Source organism: Rhinoraja longicauda, chromosome 6 (genome assembly GCF_053455715.1).
Source record: "Rhinoraja longicauda isolate Sanriku21f chromosome 6, sRhiLon1.1, whole genome shotgun sequence".
NCBI lineage: Eukaryota > Metazoa > Chordata > Chondrichthyes > Rajiformes > Arhynchobatidae > Rhinoraja > Rhinoraja longicauda.
Window position 1 is genome coordinate 75,822,055 of NC_135958.1, and position 22,578 is coordinate 75,844,632.

The 22,578-nt window shown below is 42.2% G+C and overlaps 1 protein-coding gene across 3 annotated transcripts in view; it reads right to left on the reverse strand.

Annotated features, from left to right (window-relative positions):
• Positions 1-22,094, reverse strand: part of afmid (arylformamidase) — a 40,211-nt gene extending 18,117 nt beyond the window's left edge. The window contains exons 1-9 of one of the 3 annotated variants that reach the window (XM_078401362.1): positions 21,809-22,094; positions 17,274-17,334; positions 12,100-12,190; positions 11,416-11,520; positions 6,603-6,651; positions 5,593-5,678; positions 2,586-2,658; positions 1,659-1,756; positions 551-629 (exon numbers count right to left, since the gene is read on the reverse strand). In XM_078401362.1, the coding sequence (XP_078257488.1) occupies positions 551-629; positions 1,659-1,756; positions 2,586-2,658; positions 5,593-5,678; positions 6,603-6,651; positions 11,416-11,520; positions 12,100-12,190; positions 17,274-17,334; positions 21,809-21,831 (665 nt within the window). In that variant the 5' untranslated portion in view covers positions 21,832-22,094. Of the gene's footprint in view, positions 1-550; positions 630-1,658; positions 1,757-2,585; positions 2,659-5,592; positions 5,679-6,602; positions 6,652-11,415; positions 11,521-12,099; positions 12,191-17,273; positions 17,335-20,251; positions 20,348-21,808 lie in introns of those variants that run through there. The other 2 variants (XM_078401363.1, XM_078401364.1) reach the window with 2 other exon arrangements.
• Between the last annotated feature and the right edge of the window lie 484 nt (positions 22,095-22,578).

Genomic DNA, 22,578 nt, shown 5'->3' on the forward strand with positions numbered 1-22,578 from the left:
TTTTTAATGTATATCTATATACACTGAACTTTTTTTTGTTTATTATGGGTTTTACAGAGTAATATGTTTATATATGCAGGAAGGAACTGCAGATGCAGGTTTAAACCAAAGATAGACCCAAAATGCTGGAGTAACTCAGCGGGAGCATCACTGGAGAAAAGGATTGGGTGACGTTTGGGGTCGAGATCCTTCTTCAGACTGAGGATGGGTCTCGACCCGAAATATCACCCATTCCGTCCGTCCAGAGATGCTGCCTGTCCCGCTGAGTTAACATGTTTATACATCTGTTGTGCTGCTGCAAGTAAGAATCTCATTATACCATTTTGGGACATATGACAATAAAACACTCTTGACTCTTTTACATTGGCACGTTCAGAAAGCTAAAAGTGGACAGGTCTATCTGGCAAGTGAGAACTATAAATAATGGAATCCTTGCACTTTGCGCTGACAGTTTTATGTAGTGTAAACAGGGAATTTACTGCACAATTGCCGTCTTGCCCAATGTAAATATAATCAATTTCCACTAGCCGTGATCACTCGATGAACATACTCAGTCATCTGCAGGGGATGATTGACGCTGGTGTAGACAATTGGATGGAGGTCGTAAATTCCACTGACAAGCAAAGCACCTGTAAAGATATTAAACATTTTATTCTTTCGTATGCCATCAAACAATGACCTAATATCCTTGCAATAATCCTCTTGAATAATATCCTTCAAGCACCCAAATATCTTGGTGAATTACATAAATAAAAGACCAGGTGTGAGTTGTGCATTAAATGCGTGTTTACCATAAAAACATGCCAATCATACATCTTCTGATTACCTATGTGAGCAATCTGTTAACAAGCAATCTGTAGGAAGGAACTGCAGATGCTTGTTTAAACCGAAGATGGACACAAAATGCTGGAGTAACTCAGTGGGACAGGCAGCACCTCTGGAGAAAAGGAACAGGTGATGTTTCAGGTCAAGACCCTTCTTTGTCTAACAAGCAATTGTTATACTTACTGGTCAAAGTATAAACCTTTCTGCTAGGCCTGGTGGATATTTTCACTGTAATCAATATCTGTGCACTTCAACATTTTATCCCACTTTTGCTCAACACTGTCTGAAAACCTAGCAAAGTACATTGGCTAGTGTGTGATAGGTGTTTTCAACTTAAAAGAACATTGTGTTACATTTCATTTTTTAAGGTAGAGCTCTTCTCTCTGTGGATAAAGGAATGTATGAAGCATATCTGGTATTCATTTGACTGGAGAAGGCTGATGGATGGTGGATACCCGAAATAGAAATGTATTTAATTCCCAGCTCTGACCTGACTCAACATGTTGTACAAAAGAATTGATTAGAAATCCACTAATGATTGATATTGAGGAACATGAGGTTGCTTGAACTTCATGGTTTAATTCTTAATTGTTTACTATATGTCGTGTTGTTACTTGTGAGCAAACCACCCAGGCAAATTCCTTGGATGTATACATACTTGGCTAATAAAATGTATTCAATTCAATCCAATTCAATTCAAAGATGTTTCCAGGCAGGATGACAATGAAATTCAATCCCCAAGAACTTTTCTCTTACTGAAATTGAAATAACGTTTGTTTTTTTTAAACACTTCACACAAAAGGCAGATTTAGTAGAAGGAAAGCAGCACTTGCCTTTTATATCAGGAGTAACATTGTACTCTGTCCAGTCTGTGCACAGCACCATAGCACCTAAATGTGCACCAGCAGAATGCCCACAGATGTAAGCGCCACTGAAAGGCAGTCAAAGGGAGACTTAGTCTTCTGTGAAATGTCTCTAAAATGCAAACAATAATTTCCTCCCTCCCCTACTTGCAAAAAAGAAAACTTTATTCAGAAAGCAATGAAACTGCAAGTTTCCCTCCAGAAATAATGCCGACTTCTTTCCCAACAAACCACATTTCGCTCTGCCGTTCTGATTAATCTGGATGACCATACTGAATTTTTATCTTGCATTCTTTTTAAATGGAAAATATCTAAACAGTAATTTTAGTGTCTAAATATTCGGAACACATTTCACTGGGGAGTGACGCATAGGGCTTGGTTCCCTCTTGCCCTTTACTCTTAATAACGAAAGAATATTTACTGGAATTGGCCAAATTCTCTCCCCCTCCAGGTTTCACAGTATGCTTCACAATGAAAAGAAAACCCAATGAAGGAATCAACATTTTCTTAAAGTCACTCCTTACAGTTATCAAAGGTTAACTGACTATCCTTGCATAATTTATGTATCAGATCAATATTTTCATATTGACTAATTTAAGTTGAATTGCCTTACAAAATATGGTAATCTTGAAAATATTGACTGGCTTCAACTTTCACACTATTCCACTGGAAGATTGATCCTTCGAATTAAGATTGAACTGTTTTGTGGTTAAGTGCCACAAAGTAATTACAGCACAGAAACAATTCTCTCACCACAATAGTTATGTTCATGGACTATGAGGACTTCTTCTGAAATGTGGCATCATGTTCAGCACAGATATCATGGGCCAAAGCGCCTGTTCCTGTGCTTTACTGTTCTGTGCTCTATAGTTTAGGTAACATTTTGTCAGATCTTACCTCACGGCAGAGTACTGCTGCATAATGTAGGCCACACTACGCCGGACCTGAGAAACAATCAAGTCCATGTTACCTGAAAATGAAGAAAATGAATGTCTTCAAATTTTTTGGATTGGAATTGGAATTTATTTTGCTTACTGTTTTTAAAATAGTGGGAAAACAGGTCATTTTTCAAAGCAAGGATAATCTAACATTTACGGAGTTGTTTAAGGTGAAACAATGAATGGGAACTTCACAAGTTATAGAACTAGAATTAGGCCATTCGACCCATCGAGTCTACTACGCCATTCAATCATGGCTGATCTCATCCCATTTTCCTGCCTTCTCCCCATAACCCTTGACACCCGTTCTAATCAAGAATTTGTTTATCTCTGCCTTAAAAGTATCCACTGACTTGGCCTCCACAGCCCTCTGTGACAATGTTGCACAGATTAACTACCCTCTGACTAAAGAAGTTCCTCCTCACCTCCTTTCTAAAAGAGCGCCCTTTAACTTTAACAACTTTCTATAACGAAAGCAGTAGAGATCATTTCAATAAACATAGCTCAATGACTGACTTTTTAAGTTTTTAGTTTAAAGCTGAATTCTGAACTTCTTGCAAGACTGATATTTCAATTAATTCATTGGGTAGCAATCCAAGTTAGTTAAGGGTCTGTCCCACTTAGGCGATTTTTTAGGCGACTGCCGGCGACTGTCAAAGTCGTAGCAGATCGCCGAAATTTTCTTTTACCCGACGATAATGACCACGACAATGCCGAGTCAGGTCGAGATTACACCGTCTTCGGAAACATCGCGAAAATTCCCACGCTATCAATGTTTCTCCGGCGTCCTAATTTTCGCTGAAATCACTGACAAGTCGGTAAGTACCTGAGAGTTTTGAAATATAACATCTTGCCCAGGTTACTTGAAAGCCAAGCTTCACGGTATCAAGGCATAAACTGGATTGACTTCCAGTTTACTATTAGCAGTAAGAAATTTAATTTAAAAAGTGGTTAAATGGATTTTTATGAAAAGTGTGTGGGCATTCTTTGAAAATGTACGGGAGATGCATATCTGGTTTCTGGGTTGCATATCTGGGTTGGGAGCCTACTTTAAATGTAATGGCTGATGGCCATAAACATTGCGAAAATTCCCATGCTTACCTGGTCGTCAAACTGTCGCCTCCAATCTACCTGTCAAATGTACTGACGGTAAATAAATTGGTTAAACACAAGTATTTTATGGTATCTTGAAATGACTTTAGACAATAGACAATAGACAATAGGTGCAGGAGTAGGCCATTCAGCCCTTCGAGCCAGCACCGCCATTCAATGCGATCATGGCTGATCACTCTCAATCAGTACCCCGTTCCTGCCTTCTCCCCATACCCCCTCACTCCGCTATCCTTAAGAGCTCTATCCAGCTCTCTCTTGAAAGCATCCAACGAACTGGCCTCCACTGCCTTCTGAGGCAGAGAATTCCACACCTTCACCACCCTCTGACTGAAAAAGTTCTTCCTCATCTCCGTTCTAAATGGCCTACCCCTTATTCTTAAAGTGTGGCCCCTTGTTCTGGACTCCCCCAAGATTGGGAACATGTTATCTGCCTCTAATATTATGTGCTTCTAAATACATCTAAGACAACCTAGCAAACCTGGGGACAGCATGCGACAGTGCCCGCAATAAGCAACGATACCTGGCGACAAGCCAGCTGTCGCCGAGAAATTTCACTCCGGTTGATTTCTCAGCGACGCGCTGAGATCCACTACGATTCTTAGAAGACTCCTCACGATCATGCCCCGGCGAACTGTCGACGACAGCCTAGTCACCGGCAGTCGCCTTAAAATCGCCTAAGTGGGACAGGCCCTTCAGGTTTTAAAAATACATAGACATCTGTAATAAAATTTCACGGTTGCACTGTTGGTCTTGATCATTCCAATACACATTTCATCTATGTTAATATTTACTTATGTGGTTGTAACTTAGTATCATACTGTGTTTGGTAAGATCCCTGTCAAAAGGTTTAGGTTGTTTTGCTATTAGGTAGGAATTATTCTATTGCAACTTGACATTGGATATCTGGTTAATTCACGCCAGAAATTCTGCAAATGTTCCCTTCAATTAATACTTCATTAAACTGCTCATTAATTCCTTTACCATCTCTGGTTTCAGCTTCCCCCAATACTCTTCTTCCCAAATTTCCAAGTTCTGCAATGTCTTTACAAGACCTCTCCGAAGTTGGTCTCTTCTCCTGAGCTATTTTTTACATGGCTTGGTATCCATTTCTGACTCAGAATGTTTTGCTTTCCAAGTGCAATCCTCCAAGATGGCTGGGGATTGCAAGGAAATTGTTTTACTTAGAGTGGTGAATCTGGAATTCACTGCCTCTGACCCTGGGGGAAAACAGTCAATAATGGCTTTCAAAGACTCTGGATCAAAAATGACTTACTTACAAGACTGAAATAGAACTGAATAAATTTCTCTAAAGAGAGCTGGAATAGATTTGATGGGCCAAATGGTCTTCTATGCTCTAACAATTCAATAATTCTATGAAGGTGGAATATAAATCCAAGTTGCTATTGTTCAGGACCTGTTCAGATCTGTTGTCATTGTCCCGGGCGTCATCTTGTTACTTTTGTTTTTATAGATTAGAAGATTATTTTATAGATCGGATTACTGGAGTCTACGTTCAACCGGGAAGGAGAGATCTTGCATGCAGAATATTTACAAAATAGTTATAACATGCTTTGTTAAAAGATTGTGACACAATTAGAATAAGATTCATTAGAAATAAACTATAATAAAAGCTCTAGATGGAAAATAACCAATAAAGAGAGTGGATGCTTAATTTTAGCTTTTATTGCCTGAATTCATCTTGACAGTAATTTGGTAATTTTATAACTATTCAGCACCGAAGGCACTGTGCAATGTTGGTTTGTTTTTTTGCAGAAGGGGTGACATAAAAGTTTAAAAATCTAGAACATGAAAATATAAAAATATGTCTCTATCAGTCACAGAGCTACACCTACCTTTTGGTGCAAGTACATAGTCCACAGCAACAACAATTACTCCAGCTTTAACTAGTGGGGGCACCATAAAACCAGACAATTCTTTACTGCAAAGAAAAGACGTAAATTGGATTAAATGTGTCAGTTATATTTGGTATTAGCAAACTAGTACTATGATGTGCAAAGAATACCATAAAACCATTTATATTCTCTGGGGCCGTGAAATCCAGACTATAATGACCCACCAGCCGTTTCTACCATTTCTAATTTCATGGTCCAGGAGTTTAGGGATGAGTTTATATGTGACAGAGCTATCAAGCGATGGGAGGACATGCCTAGGTAGAACTTTGTTTGCCTGTTCAAAACGGGTGTAAAAGGTAGAGACACTTAATTGTCAGAGCGTGTCAGATTTTGGCTTGTAGAAATACCTGATGGTATTCAGGCCCTGCCACAATCACCTGGCATCCATTTGATTCCGTTTGTTTTAGACATCTTTTGGCATCCCTAATAGCCTTGCACAAATCATAAATTGTCTTCGAATACGGTGCAGAATCATCCCTCTTGAAACCCCCACTTTAACTCGGTTTCATTCTCCACAGATTCTGCCCAAACTGCTGAATATTTTCAGTAACTTATAGAGCATAGAACAGTACAGCACAGGAACAGATCCTTCGGCCCACAATGTCTGTGCCGAACCTGGTGCCGATTCGGGTTTGATTTCAAATTTCAAGCATCCGCAGCAGTTTACTTTTGGCCACCAGTATCATTGTAATTATTCTCAATGTTTGAACACCATAGCACCATTGGGTAAAGGCTAAACACAACTAAAGGATTATTTTTAATTAATCTGGCTGTGTTGCAAATGGACTTGAATAATTCATTGAGTGTCTCATTCTCCACTTGCTGATCTCTCACATAAAAGGGCATCAGAAAAGAAAGTGGGCATGCAGTACATTGGTACTGACAGAGCACGAAGAAACATTGGAAGAGCTTTAATATATATTAGTGCAGCACGGTTTGTTAGAACTTACCTCAGCATCTTCCAATATCCCCCATGAAAGTAGATGAGCAAAGCTGAAGCTGCAGTTATTTAAAGAAATTAGAGTTAGGTATTTGTTTTTCCAGTCATGTTAGCTCATGATCAACATTACAAATGATTTATTAATATTAAATTGCAATGTCAGGGCATTGGTATTTACAAACTCCATAGCAGCAGGTGCATTTTTATTTTTGCTGATACATTGAGATTAACGTGAATTTCGACCATTGACACTTTATTTTGATTATTTGTTGTCTATTTTCCCCTCCATCTACGTTTCCGAACCAGAAGGTGGGCAGATAGAAAAGTCGAGCATGGGAATAGGCTCGTTCAGCTGTATCCACCTATCACTCGCCAGGTTTTGTCTCACCCTCAACTCTCTTTTCCAGTTTTCTCCCCCCTAGTTCTATCAGTCTGAAGAAATGTCCTGTCCATTCCCTCCACAGATGCTGCCTGAAGCGCTGAGTTCCTCCAGCACTTTATGTTTTGCCCAAGATTCCAGCATCTGCAGTTCTTTGTATCTCCAATGTTTAAGAAAACCTGATTTTGCCACTAATTCCCCCTCACCAAGTTGATTGTGAAAAGAAAATGAAGTAGTGAGTGCTGTTGCTGAAGTCAATAGTGAAAAAGAGAAGAGTCATATGGTTAAAATTATCTTGGATTGTTGGTTGCATTAGGTCATACTCCTTAGATGATCAAATTTCACAGGCTTAACCTCTTGACATTTTGCAAATCACACCATGAACTTTGCTTAGTCCACAGAATACAATAGTACAGCTGGTAGAGCTGCTGCCTCACAGTGCCAGAGTGTCAGAGTTCGATCCTGACCTCAGGTGTTGTCTGTGTGGAGTTTGCTCATTCTTCTTGCGACCACATGGGTTTCCTCCAGGTATTCCGGCTACCTCCCACATCCCAAAGATTTGTAGGTTTATTGGCCGTTGTGAATTGCCCCTGGTGTATAGGGAGTAGATGCAAAAGTATGATAATATAGAATGAGAGTGAATGGGTGATCGATGTTCAGTATGGACTCGCTGGGCCGACGGGCCTGTTTCCATGCTGTATTTTTCAATTCAATTCAATTCAATTTCTCAACAGGAAATAAAGGTCTAGGTGGTACATTCTGAGCAAAAATGTGTTTGCCAGTGTATGACCATTCATATCAATGTATGGTTATCTATAAATTGTATTGACACAGATTCTGATGTTGTGCTAAACTGACCCAAGCAAATGGCTGACACAGAAAATAGCCAATACATGGCAAATTATTAACCTTAAGCCAACTTTTATACCTCAGCCAACACCAGTGACTGGTTAGCATGCAGCCGAAGCTTTTCACTGTACCTCGGTACATGTGACAATAAAACTAAACTAATCACTACAACAGTTAGGCTTCTTATTATCACATTGCTGCTTTGGGAGTTGTTGTGCTAATATAGTCTGCCATGTTTCTTTTATTATAATAGTGACTACTTTCAGAAAGCACCTCATTGATTTGAAAGTGCTTTAGACTGCACATGGATAGTAATATCCATGCAAATCTTTTCTTTTGAGCTACATACAGTGAAAATGTTTTATAGTCTGCTGGACTGGAGATGACTGTGTAATCCCCTTATCATTAAAATTTTGTGGCCATATTCCTGTAAGTGACCAAAACATATTTTTGTGCATATAGTTTGTTTGTAATATGCACTCCATGGAAATGTCCCTACCTTTATTCGAAAGATGTGGCTCTTTTTGCTCTTTAATAATAATAACAGTAATAATAATAATGCATTACATTTATATAGCGCTTTTCAAACACTCAAAGACGCTTTACAGGGATTTCTAGAACATAGAGAATTGAATAAATAGATAAATAAGTAAACGTACAGAAAAAGGAGACAGAAGGTGAGGTGACCTTCAGTGGTTGAAGGCAGTGCTGAACAGGTGAGACTTCAGTGATGTTTTGAATGTGGTGAGTGAGGAGGAGTCTCTGACGGTTTGGGGTAGTGAGTTCCAGAGGGTGGGAGCAGCGATGGAGAAAGCCCTGTCCCCCCAGGATCTGAGTTTGGTCCGGATGGGGGGGGACAGGAGATTGGCAGCAGCAGAGCGGAGGGTGCAGGTGGGAGTGTGCCTGTGGAAGAGGTCAGTCAGGTAGGATGGGGCCAGGTTATAGAGGGCTTTGTAGGTCATGAGGAGGATTTTGTACTGGATTCTCTGGGGGATGGGGAGCCAGTGGAGTTTATAAAGGACGGGGGTGATATGGTCACGGATCGGGGAGTGGGTGAGTAGACGGGCAGCGGAGTTTTGAATGTATTGAAGTTTACTGATGATTTTTGAGGGTGAGCCATAGAGGAGGCTGTTGCAGTAGTCCAGACGGGAGGTGATGAAGGCGTGGATGAGGGTTTCTGCAGCTGTGGAGGAGAGGGATGGACGGAGACGGGCAATGTTTTTGAGGTGGAAGAAGGCTGTCTTTGTGATGTGTTTGATGTGTTTGTCGAAGGAGAGGGTTTGATCAAAGATGATTCCAAGATTCCGGATGTGAGGGGAGGTGGATACTGGGAGACCATCAATATTGAGGATGAAGTTTTGGGTGGATTTGGTGAGCGTTTTTGGACCAATGATGATGATTTCAGATTTGTTGCAGTTGAGTTTGAGGAAATTTGATTGAAGCCAAGATTTTATTTCAGTGATGCAGTTTGTCAGTGTAGAGTGTGTGGTGGTGGAGATTGACTTGGTGGAAATGAGGAGCTGGATATCATCGGCGAAGCAGTGGAAGTTGAGACCATGATGGCGGATTAATTAACCAAGGGGGAACAGGTAGAGGATGAAGAGGAGGGGGCCAAGGACTGAGCCTTGGGGGACACCTTGGGGGAGGGGAGCGGTGGGGGATTTACAGTTGTTAATGGAGATGAACTGGTGCCTGTCAGAGAGGTAAGATTTGAACCAGGATAGGGCTGTGCCGGTGATGTTAAAGGAGGTTTCAAGTCGGGTGAGGAGAATGGAGTGATTTATGGTGTCAAAGACGGCGCTGAGGTCAAGTAGGATGAGGATGTTGAGGTTGCCAGCGTCGGAGGAGAGGAAAAGGTCGTTTGTGATTTTGAGGAGCGCAGTTTCAGTACAGTGGTTGGAGCGGAATCCGGATTGGAAAGTTTCATACAGGTTATTGGTAGAGAGGTGGTATTTGAGTTGGGAAGCTACAGCACGTTCCAAAACTTTGGACAGAAAGGGTAGGTTGGAGATTGGTCTGAAGTTGTTTGGGGTGTCAGGGTTGAGACCAGGTTTTTTCAGAATGGGGGTGACAGCAGCGATTTTGAGGGATGGCGGGACGATGCCAGTGGACAGGGAGGAGTTTATTGTTGCAGTGATAAGTGGAGAGAGAGCAGGAAGGCAGGCATTGACAAAGCTGGAGGGGATGGGGTCCAGAGAGCAGGTGGCAGTTTTTATTCCTGTGAAGAGGTCAGAGAGGTCGGTGGTGGAGACTGGGGAGAACTGAGGCAGGGGTTGACAGGATAAGGGGGGGCAGGTGGTTTGAGGGGGAGCAGGTGCGTTGGTGGTTAAGGTGCTGTAGATGCTGTCTATTTTGCCTTTATGTCTTTAGACAATGATTTCAGAATACATTGTTTAATTTGTGCGCCAGAGAGATTGCTGCAAGTCGCATACTCAGCCTCATCTCTGGTTCATTGGATGATGTCGTGTTGTCAGTAAATACTCTTGTTTCTTTTTTTCATACAGATCTGTAGAATTCAATGTTTGATTTCATAACTGTAATGAAAAACTCACCTCAGCCTGGAACAAGTAAAGTTGTTCAGGGAAAATGGGCAAATAGACCATTGTTTATTCTGATTGTATGCAGGAATATATCCAGGAACCCACCACTCTGTGTAAAATAAAACCTGTCCTCTACAACTCCATTAAACTTTGCCCCTCTCACTTTAAAGCCATGTCCTCCAATATTTAATATTACCACCCTGGGGAAAAGGTTCAGACTGTCTACCCTAACCATGCATCTCATAATGTTATACACTTCTACCAGGACAGTAGTTTGGAAATACTAATTGTCAGAACGAATGTTAAATATTAAGTGCTATGGACAAAAGAGTCACTGATATCGCGTCTAACGTATGATGAGCGTTTGTCGGCACTGGGCCTGTACACGCTGGAGTTTAGAAGAATGAGGGGGGACCTCATTGAAACGTACAGAATAGTGAAAGGCTTGGATAGAGTGGATGTGGAAAGGATGTTTCCACTAGTGGGAGAGTCTGGGACTAGAGGTCATAGCCTCAGAATTAAAGGACGTTCTTTTAGGAAGGAGGTGAGGAGGAATTTCCGTAATCAGAGGGTGGTGAATCTGTGGATTTCTTTGCCACAGAAGGCTGTGGAGGCTGTCAATGGATATATTTAAGGCAGAGATGGATAGATTTTGATTCGTTCGGGTGTCAGAGGTTATGGGGAGGGCAGGAGAATTGGGTTCGTAGGGAGAGATAGATTAGCCATGATTGAATGGCGGAGTATACTTGATAGGCCGAATGGCCTAATTCTGCTCCTATCACATGATCTTATGTCAGAAGAGGCGAGTTGAGAAAATTGGCAGCTAAAAGATGACTTCGTAAATGCAGTTCACGACACTTTGTATGATGTCCACAAAAGCAGGTATTTGATAAAGATGGTCACAACATGCTGCCTGACCCACTGAGTTACTCCAGCATTTTGTGCCTATCTTTGGTATAAGCCAGCATTTGCAGTTCCATTTTATTACATTAGGTAGTTGATAAAACTATGCATTAAGATAAAACTCTACTGTTGGATTATGTTGCTGGACAAACCTGTTGATGGGTTTGGAGGTAGATATATGTCTAACTTCTCACATTCCCCTTGTCCATAGGCTTCATCGAACTTTGTATGAGCTTCATTGCGACCTTTCATGGTGCCTGAAGGGGAAGAAAAGGAACATTTCCATTCTTTCACTCATTCTGTTTACGCTAAATGACTTGTTAACTCAATTCTATAACTTTTGTGAATTCCTACTTCTTTTACCACATACTAAATTTCAATTTTTTCCCCAATAATTTGAACAAAATTAAGTGATAATTAGTCAAAAGGATGCTTTTTAGACTGGAGAGAAGTGTTCGGTAGAGTCCCCACACGTGGATACTCGGACCACTACTAGTCTTAACTTAGAGTCATAGAGTATCTAGGCTAGACACAAAATGCTGGAGTATCTAGGTATCTAGAGTATCCAGGCATCAGTGACTTGAGTTTTTGAGATTTGCACATAACACTAAATTGGAGGTTTGGTGAACCGTGAGGAGGATACAATTGGACTTTAGACTTTAGAGATACAGCGCAGAAACAAGCCTTTCGACCCACCGAGTCCGCGCCGACCTGCAATCACCCCATACACTAGCACTATCCTCCACACTAGGGACAATTTTACCAAAGCCAATTAACCGTTGCACATTACACATGCATAACTGTGAATTGCAATATGCATCCATTGAATAGCTAACCTTCGGTAATTTCTTTGATGTGAGATTCTATTACCGCAGATCTGTCCAAACGGTGTGACCAGCGACTGGGAGAGTACTCCTTTTCCAGTTCCTACACCAAATAAAAGTGCAAACAAATATAGTTATTGCACCTAAGCACATGAGATGGTCAAGCCATTTTCACCCAAGCTGGATTATTGGACTCTTGGATCCAGTTATGTTGCTATTATCTGCAAAAGTAATGATTTTCATTCATAGTTCATTTGGTTTATATGAACCAAATCCCCAATTCAACTGTATTTTACTTTTAGATTGATAAGTAAAATTAAAAGAAATAGGAAGTCAGCACAGAAACGTGAAGTACAAGTGTTGGAACCACAAGTGCATGTTGTATATTAACATGACTCAAACCTAACTGTCTTAATTAAGGGTAAAGGAGATCATATGGGTCCATAACTTAATTTAAACTCTTATGAAACATGGCTGGATGCTGGTTGATCACACACAAATTTCAGGGAACTTTAAACTTATATGCTTTTGAGACCTAACTACATACAGCATATACTACAAGACACTAGGAAAATACTACCAATGCCATCTCTGTAAAATTATCCAAGTTCGTTGGAAGTGAAAATTGACTAACAGTAGTACCCCATTCCACAACAAAGTCCACCATATGAAGCCCTAGTTATAATCAGATATCAGCATCGGGCAAGTCATGTCATCGATACTAGACTTCCAAACTCTATCCTAAGCTCTGTCATCGGAAGAAATCAGCTAAGAGGCTTCAAAGATGGGTTGAAAATTTATGTGAAGAAATGCAACATTTCCACCAATTCCCAGGAATCTCTGAACCACGAGTACTCAAAGTGAATAAGAAACATTTTGGATGGTCCTGAGAACTTCAGGAGCAGACAAAATGAGCAGGAAGGAACTGCAGATGCTGGTTTACACCGAAGATAGTCACAAAATGCTGGAGTAACACAGCGGGTCAGGCAGCTTCTTGGAGAAAAGGAATTAGTGGAATTTCGGGTCGAGATCCTTCTTCAGACTGAGAGTCAGGGTAGAGGGAAACTAGAGGTATGAAAAGATTCAGAACAAATCAGAGCCAGCAACGATGACCAAGGATAGGTGGACCCCACAATGGTCCATTGTTGGCTGTGGAAGAGGTGATAACAAAGGGAGATATGAATACAAAAAGTGAAACTAGCAGGACAATTAGGGTGGGAGAGGGACGGAAAGAGAGGGAATGCAAGGAGCAGATGTGTGTAAGTGATGGAAGGTGTGCACCATCCACCAACCACCCAGCTACCTGCCCCATCCACCTGCTCCTGCCCCATTCATGGGAGGCACCCTACCTGCCCCACTCCAAAGACATACAGGTTTATAGGTTACTTGGCTGGGCATATGTAAAAAAAATTGTCCCTAGTGGGTGTAGGATAGTGTTAATGTGCGGAGATCGCTGGGCGGCGCGGACCTGGTGGGCCGAAGGGCCTGTTTCTGCGCTGTATCTCTAAATCTAAAAAAAAAATCTAAAAAAACCTAAGCCTCCCACGTTGACCTCATCGCCAAAGCCATGAAACCAGGGTGGAGTCGAGTCAGGCTCGATCCCGAGCGATTATCAGAGGAAGAACAACCACAATAATTGAATCAGGCGGCATCTCTGGAGAAAAATGATGGGTGATGTTTCAGGTCGGGACCCTTCTGCCTGAAAGTAGGGGGTGGGACGGGGCGAAGAGCTGGACCAATCAGGGCCAGCCACAAATGCCCTCTGGCAGGCCATTGCCCGGTAGGTCCTTTGGTGGCCAAGGAAGGTGTGATCTCAAGAGAAACAACGTGGAGAACTGTAGAACTCGAGTGGAGGAAGGGGGCAAGGAGGGAGGAAGGAGGGCGTATGAGATGAAGTTACTTAAAGTTAGAGACTTCAATGTTCATACTGCTGGGTTGAAAGCTACCCAAGTGAAATGTGAAGCGGTGTTCCTCCAATTTGCATGTGGCCTCACTCTGGCAGTGGAGGTGGCCCAGGACTGAAAAGTCAGTGTGGGAAAGGGAAGGTCTTTTCTCGCGTCCAGCTCTTCACCTCACCCTCCACCCACCCCCTACTTTCAGTCTGAAGAAGTGTCCCGATCCGAAACGTCACCTATTCATTTTGTCCAGAGATGCTGCCTGACCCGCTGAGTTACTCCAGCACTTTGTCTGTCTTTGGTATAAACCAGCATCTGCAGTTCTTTGTTTCTGCATGATGATTGTTGGATTGCCGGTCATGCTGCTGCCGTGGCCACTGGAGGGGGCAGTGAAATAGCTGGTGGGCAGAACATGTCTGCCTTGTGAAACTTGCTACATTTTCACAATGGAGACCTTGGGAGCATACCAAGTATTTTTGGTTCAGTGATACATATTGCTATTTTAATCATGTAAATACTACTCACCGAGCAGGAGAGATCTCGGGTTTCTTGGTTTATTTTAAACTTTTGTTTACTCAATCTGATCGCTTCTTACTTCGAGCAAGGGACAAGGAGTTCCAAAACATCCTGACGTGGGATACGGATCTATGTGCAAGATCCATAAAATTCCACCCTAATTATGCACGGTGCAACATGATGAAATATAGAAACTTAATATATTCCTGATAAATTGTCACCTCCAAGCAGTGTAACGTCCACTTCTCTCTCAACATTTCCCTTCACTGCAATGCTTGCGTTAGAGTTTCTAACCATACTGGGTGTTACTGCCGTTCATGATCCTAGACTCAAGGGGTTACAACTGAGGGAAAGGCCATTCAATGCATTCTATCAAAAAATTGACATTTAAGTTTTTTTCCCAGTTTCTACCTTTAGTTTTGTCTAGTTTAGAGATACAGCGTGGAAACAGGCCCTTGTATATACTGGAATTTAGAAGGATGAGAGGGGATCTTATCGAAACATATAAGATTATTAAGGGGTTGGACACGTCAGAGGAAGGAAACATGTTCCCAATGTTGGGGGAGTCCAGAACCAGAGGCCACAGTTTAAGAATAAGAGGTAGGCCATTTAGAACGGATATGAGGAAGAACTTTTTCAGTCAGAGAGTTGTAAATCTGCGGAATTCATTGCCTCAGAAGGCAGTGGAGGCCAAGTCTATGAATGCATTCAAGAGAGAGCTAAATATAACTCTTAAGGATAGCGGAGTCAGGGGGTATGGGGAGAAGGCAGGAACGGGGTACTGATTGAGAATGATCAGCCATGATCACATTGAATGGTGGTGCTGGCTCGAAGGGCCGAATGGCCTACTCTTGCACCTATTGTCTATTGTCTATTGACCCACTGAGTCTACACCGACCAGCGATCCCTGCACATTAACACTATCCTACATACTAGGGACAATTTACACTAATACCAAGCCAATTAACCTACAAACCTGTTCGTCTTTGGAGTGTGGGAGGAAACCAAAGATCTCGGAGAAAACCCACACGGTCACGGGGTGAACGTACAAACTCCGTACAGACACGCCCGTGGTCTGGATCGAACCTGGGTTTCCGGCGCTGCAAGTGCGGTAAGGCAGCAACTCTACCGCTGTGCCACCGTGCCGTCCCTCTTGGACAATAAATAGCCTTGTAGTTTATGGCTCTGCAAATATTGGTCAGTTTCTGTTTAAATTCAATGGGGAGTCCTGATATAACCACCCTTTCTAGTGAGTTCTGGACTCATGCCACCACATTGAATGAAATCTTTTTTCCCTCGACCCCCTTCTAATCCTTTTACCAAGGATTTCACTCAATGCGGTAGAGTTGCTAGGCATGCCTCGGAGTAATTGTCCTTTCATTAAAGGAAAACAAATAATTCCCGTCGTCTCCTAATTTTAAATACCTGAAGTCGATCACCTTTCAGTTTAGCTTCAACCTATATATTTTCATGATTGTAATACTTTAGCCCCGAGTGGCACATAGAATGTAGAACAATGCAGCACAGGCCCACAATGTCTGCACCAAATCTCATTTACAAGCACGTGATCTATATTCCTTTCCTAACTATTTACCTATCCAAATGTCTTTTCAAAATTGTTATAGCACCTGGCTCAACTATTTCCACTGCCAGCTCGTTCCATATAACTACCACCATCTGTGTGAAAAAGTCGCCCTTCAGGTTCCTATTAAATCTTCCAACTTGGAAAGAGGTAAAAGATACTGTGGCGCGGTCTCAACAAAGAACAAGTGAATCATTCTTTTACCATTCATATCCCAATCAAAGTGACATAAACAGGTTATCATGTTGCTTTTGAGGGATTGACAGTACACAGATTGGTTCTGTCTTTCTTTTCTTAGAACAGCAGTCCCATTGAGGATAGTTAGGAGAAAGAAAACTGGTTCCAATTAGTTGACAAATTAGTCAGATTGGTCCAAATATGAGGAAAACTGGTTTTGGATAAGAGATACAGGAAAGACAAGAGGGAGATCGGTTTATGCAGTGATGGTGACAGCAGCTGAAATGAACGATGATTTCAGACTGATATTGGATAAGCACTTGAGGGAAACAAACTTCCATACGTACAGGAAGAGAGTGGGGGACTGAGCTGGCTGGATGAGCCTGCGAGGGTTCATCCTGTCATATAATAACCCACCACGCAGCCTCGGCAAGGCCGCCAGCATATTCAAGAACCGTTCTCACCCAAGTCACTCCCTCTTCTCCCCTCTTCCATTAGGCAAGAGGTACAGAAGTTTGAAAACGCAAACCTCCAGATTCAGGGATAGTTTCTTCCCAGCTGTTATCAGACAACTGAACAGTCCTCTCATCAGCTGGAGAGTGGTCCTGACCTCGCATCTACCTCTGACTGAAGAAGGGTCTCAACCTGAAATGTCACCTATTCCTTTTCTCGAGAGATGCTGCCTGACCCGCTGAGTTACTCCAGCATTTTGTGTCTTTCTCCCATTTACCTCATTGGAGACCTTTGAACTATCTTTTATCGGACTTCAATGTTATATCTTGCACAAAATGTTATATCCTGTATCTGTGCACTTGATTGTATTCATGTATGGTCTTTTCTTTGACTATATAGCATACCAACAAAAGCTTTTCACTGTACGTGACAATAATGAACTAAGCTAAACCAATGCTTCATTATCCGTGAAAGAGTTGGGGTGACCAGAGGCATTGAAATGCTCCCCGATAAATGGAGTATTTCTGTCTTGAGATAAAAAATATGAAAAAAAAATGACTGACCTCTTTATCCATTTTCTTCCAAGAGCTCATTCTGCCAGTTATCTTAGATCCTTCCTGAAATCTGCTCCACAGTGGAATCATCAAAGGAATTAAAATAATTACTGGAGCAGATGTTCTGATGAACAATTGATAGCATTCCCTTTTAAAAGACACTTTTAGCTGAGTATAACAATAATATGCACTCATGCAGTCAAATGTATCACTTCAAACAATTGTATGTTTTATGTCATTACTGTGTTGAGAGCAGTTACCATAAACTTCCTGTAAAATAAACCTTATTGCTTTCCCCCTCCCAGATTTATCAGTATGCCCATCAATACATGTTTTAATTTTTAACCCCTTAAATGTCAATTATTATCATCAGTCATACATCCCCCACAATCATGTTCATAAGTCATAGGAGCAGAGTTAGGCCATTCAGCCCATCGAGTCTACTCCCCCATTCAGTCATGGCTGATCTATCTTTCCCTCTCAACCCCATTCTCCTGCCTTCTCTCCACACCCTTACGAATCAAGAATCCGTCAATCTCCGCCTTAAAAGCACCCAATGACGGCCTCCACAGCCGTCTATGTGGAACCCATTCAATGACTATCTTCTTGAATCATCTCCCCAACCGTCTTCTCACATCAATTGCCTCAATTCCATCCCCACTCCCACTGATATTATGCCTGCCCCCCATCTTGTCATCTCTCTAACCCAACTTTGATTTTCTGCTCAATTCCAGATTTGTTAGCCAGATTCCTCCTGATAATCTTCGTGACTCCTATTCAATCACCTGCCCAACCTACCTAGGGCAGCCCAGTGGTGTAGAGTTACAGCGCCAGAAATCTGGCTTCGATCCTGACTACGGGTGCTGCCTGTACAGAGTTTGTACATTCTCCCCATGACCACGTGGGCTTTCTCTGGGTGCTCTGGTTTCCTCCAAAGGCATATAGGTTTATAGGTTAATTGGCTTGCCTAAATATTGTAAAGTTGTCCTTAGTGCGCGTAGGATACTGTTAATGTACAAGGTGATTGCTGGTCGGCGCAGACTCTGTGGGCCGAAAGGTTTGTTTCCGCACTGTATCTCTAAAGTCTTACTAAAGTCAACTATTTGATCTCCAAAATCATCTCCTCGGATTACTTATTTGATAACTTCCTTCAATCTTCACTCTAACCCCAACACCCTTCACACACTATCTGCCATTGTTCAATTTCTGCTGCATATCACTCCCTCGCCCCCCAACAGAGATGTCTTCTGTTTCCCAGGAGTATTTGTACCGCATTTTCAGAATCTTTGGCTTGGACAAGGCTCGGAGATTATGTTGTTAGAAGTATTTCTTAAATCCTTATAAGAATAAGGTGAACATTTTCCAGGACTAAAATCTAAAAATGCCGGAAATAGCACATCATGCAACATCTGTGGAGAAACAGTTTAGTTTGGTTTGTTAAAAGATAAGAATGCTTTAATAGGCACATGGATATCATACGGTCCTAAGTAATAGGAGCAGAATTAGGCCATTTGGCCCATCGAGTCTACTCCGCCAATCAATCATGGCTGATCTATCTCTACCTCCTAATCCCATTCTCCTGCCTTAGGAATGCTGAAGTAACTCAGCAGGTCAGGCAGCATCCCTGGGGAACATGTTTAGGCGTTCCCTTAGGCATCCCTGGGGAACATGGATAGGCGTTCTCTCCTGCCTATAAACCCTGACACCCGTACTAATCAAGAAATGAGGGAACATATGCAGGGAATGAAAGGATATAGATCACAAGTTTAACTTGGTGTCATGTTCAACCGAGAGATTGTGGGTTGAAGGGTCGGTTCCTGTGCTTTATTGTTCTCTGTTCAATTTATTCTGATTTTATTTTTGATTTCAAGCATCTATTGCATTTTATCTCTCACCATGCTTTATGAACAGATGAAAAGCATTCTTCCAATACTTGTGTGGATATTTTAAACCATACAAAATCAAATTAGCGTCAGTCTCAATAACAATACCTCGGAAAATATTAATGGATTATGTTAGTGTTTACTGCAAAGATGTTTCAGCATCCCACTGTGGGTGCCTTAGAAGAAATCACTGTCCAATACTTTACTCTAGAAATAGTCTAATGTTACACTCAATCATGCACTGGTGTACCTGAAATACAATTCACGTCTTGAACTTGAAATAATGGCAAAGGTTTCAAAAATGTAATGATGTGCAAGTAAATGCTGATTTTTTTTTAAAAAAGAATCTATCTCATAATTTCACCATGTCCCAATATCCCCTCAATCTGATACAAGGAACTGCATATGCTGTTTTATCCCAAATAGACACAAAATGCTGGAGTAACTCAGCGCTTCAGGCAGTATCCCTGGAGAACATGGATAGGTGACATTTAAGGTTGGAACCCTTCTGAAGAAGTCTGAAGAAGGGTTCCAACCCAAATCGTCGCCTATCCATGTTCCCCAGGGATGCTGCCTGACCCGCTGAGTTACTTCAGCATTTTGTGTTAATCCCCTCAACCTGAGATGCAATTGCAAGATTAGTTTTTAGTTTAGAGATATAGCACAGAAACAGGCATTTAGGCCGAATCCGTGCCGATCAGCGATCCCCATACACTGGCAGTATCCTACACACTAGGGACAATTGACAATCTTTACCGAAGCCACTTAACCTACAAACCTGTACGTCTTTGGAGTGTGGGAGGAAACCGGAGCACCCGGAGAAAACCCACACGGTCATGGAGAGAACGTACAAACTCTGTACAGTCAGCACCCGTAGTCAGGATCGAATCCGGGATTCTGGCGCTGTAAGGCAGCAACTCTACCACTGCGCCACCGTGCCCATAATCTTCTGGCATTCCCCCCCTCCCCCCTAGCTCCATTGAACAAAGACCTTTGAATCAAGGCACAAGAAAGTTTTACCAGGAGCAGCAAGCACTAAACTAAACTTTGTGATTTCAAGCAAGAAAATTAAACTATAACTGCAAGCTTTAGTTTTGCACTTACCAGACAACTGGGCTTAGCTTGTTGAACTTTGAAATCCAAAGCAATGGAATGTTTAGGAACTACTTATGTCTTTGGTGAATATTTGTTCAAATAAAGCTGTTCAAAAGTCACGATCATAGTGATAAGGCTGTCCTGAGCAAATAACACGTGGAAAGGGCCACACTGCAAACTGCGCCAAACCACGACACAATGAATCAGCCTAACACTGACTATAACAGTATTTGGGGCATCTGGCAATGAATTTCACGGCCGTACTTTAGTCCCAGTCGCCCGAAAATCAAAAACTGGTTTTGCTTTTCAATTTCCCGTCAGTTAATATATCTCTGTTGATACCGCAGTTAATTGCACCTTAAACTGGAGAATAGGAGGAATTGAAAAGGATTTCTGTGCCGGATCAGTATTGAAAAGCAATGGTATCAGGTGATGGTGCAGAAGTGTGTCCTTCCTTTTCTAAAATCACACACTCTCGAGATTCTCTGTGCAGTTTCATTCTCTGTAATCTAACTACTTTGATATCTTGGCACCTATAGCGGGCCAAATCCAGTAAAGGGTTAACTTTAGGGCACGGTGGCGCAGCGGTAGATTTGCTGCCTTACAGTGAATGCAGCGCCGGAGACAGGTTCGATCCTGACTACGCGTGCTGTACTGTACGGAGTTTGTACGTTCTCCCCGTGACTTGCGTGGGTTTTCTCCGAGATCTTTGGTTTCCTCCCACACTCCAAAGACGTACAGGTTTGTAGGTTAATTAGCTGGGCAAATGTAAAAATTGTCCCTAGTGGGTGTAGGATAGTGTTAATGTGCGGGGATCGCTGGGCGGCGCGGACCCGGTGGGCCGAAGGGCCTGTTTCTGCGCTGTATCTCTAAATCTAAATCTAAATCTAAAACTTCGACAGAGATGGGCGGGAGTTAGAATCCATTTCCAATCTTTAGGGTGTGTAAAGGAAATCTGAAGGCTGAAGAAGGGTCCTAACCCAAATCGTCGCCTATCCATGTCCTCCAGAGACACTGTGTGAACTGCTGAGTTACTCCAACACTGTGTGTTCTACACAAGGTTCCAACATCTGCAGTTCCTTGTGTCTCTGAAGTAAATCTGATTCTGGGTACAAGGCCTGTTTCTGATCAAATGTAATGGCCAACCTTAATGCTCAAAAAGATAGACACAAATAGCTGGAGTAACTCAGCGGGACAGGCAACATCTCTGGAGACAACGAATGGGTGATGTTTTGGCTTGAGACCCTTCTTCAGACATGTCTGAAGAAGGGCCTCGACCTGAAATGTCACCCATTTCTTCTCTCTAGAGATGATGCCTGTTCCTCTGAGTTACTCCAGCATTTTGTGTCTATCTTCGGTGTAAGCCAGCATCTGCAGTTCCATCCTACAAACTTAATCCTCACCTTGCCCACATTTTCACAAAGTGACCTAAAGTACAACTTCACATTATTTTTGTACCCTGACTCATGCTTGAATACACATCACAGTATCTTTCTATTTTCCACCATGCAGTTCTTCAAAATAAAAAGAATTAGCCTCAGAAATAGGTATGGCATCACAACTTACCCGAAGTTTTCACAAAGCTGCATCAGTTACATGAAGAGCATTCTGAAGAAAGATCCCAATCCAAAATGTCGCTCATCCATGGCCTTCAAAGATGCTCACTGAGTTACTCTGGCACTTTGTGTTCTGCACAAGATTCCACCATCTGTAGTTCCTTGCGATTCTATAAATTAATATTACTGGTTAAATGTTAGTGCTGATTCAGAAAAATATGTATCAGGGAATTTAGCTGTGTGCTAACACAAAACCCACAATGCTTTGTTTTATATGTCCAGAAATGTTCTATTCTTTGATCATTGTGAATGAACAAAACGGCTGAAATTAAATTCCCGGTTTAAAAAAAACACCGTGCACAGCACAATAAGGCATCCTGCTCTTGTATGTATATATATTTCACTGATGTCGGCTGAATACGGCAATTGCGGCAAAACGGTGAAATGTAGCGACACGGTTTTTGTACCGCCTTAATCACCATGCGGTTTGCTGCTGGAAAATGATGTTTTTGTTTAATTCGGTCGCATGTTTTTTAAGTTACAGAGGTTTAAAAGCGCTGCCCCCCCTCATTTATCGAAGTTCTGACAGAAGGGGGGCGCTGCGGTGCGCCTGCGGTCAGTACGCATGCGCGGAATCTCCTCACTCTGTGCTCAGCACGCATGCGCGGCATCTCCTCACTCGCACCAAAACAATGGACGCCGTTAGCGGCGCCAGCCCACGATCACCGGCTCACCTCTCCTCTCTCCCCTTGCTTCTCTCCTCTCTCCCACACCCGGGAG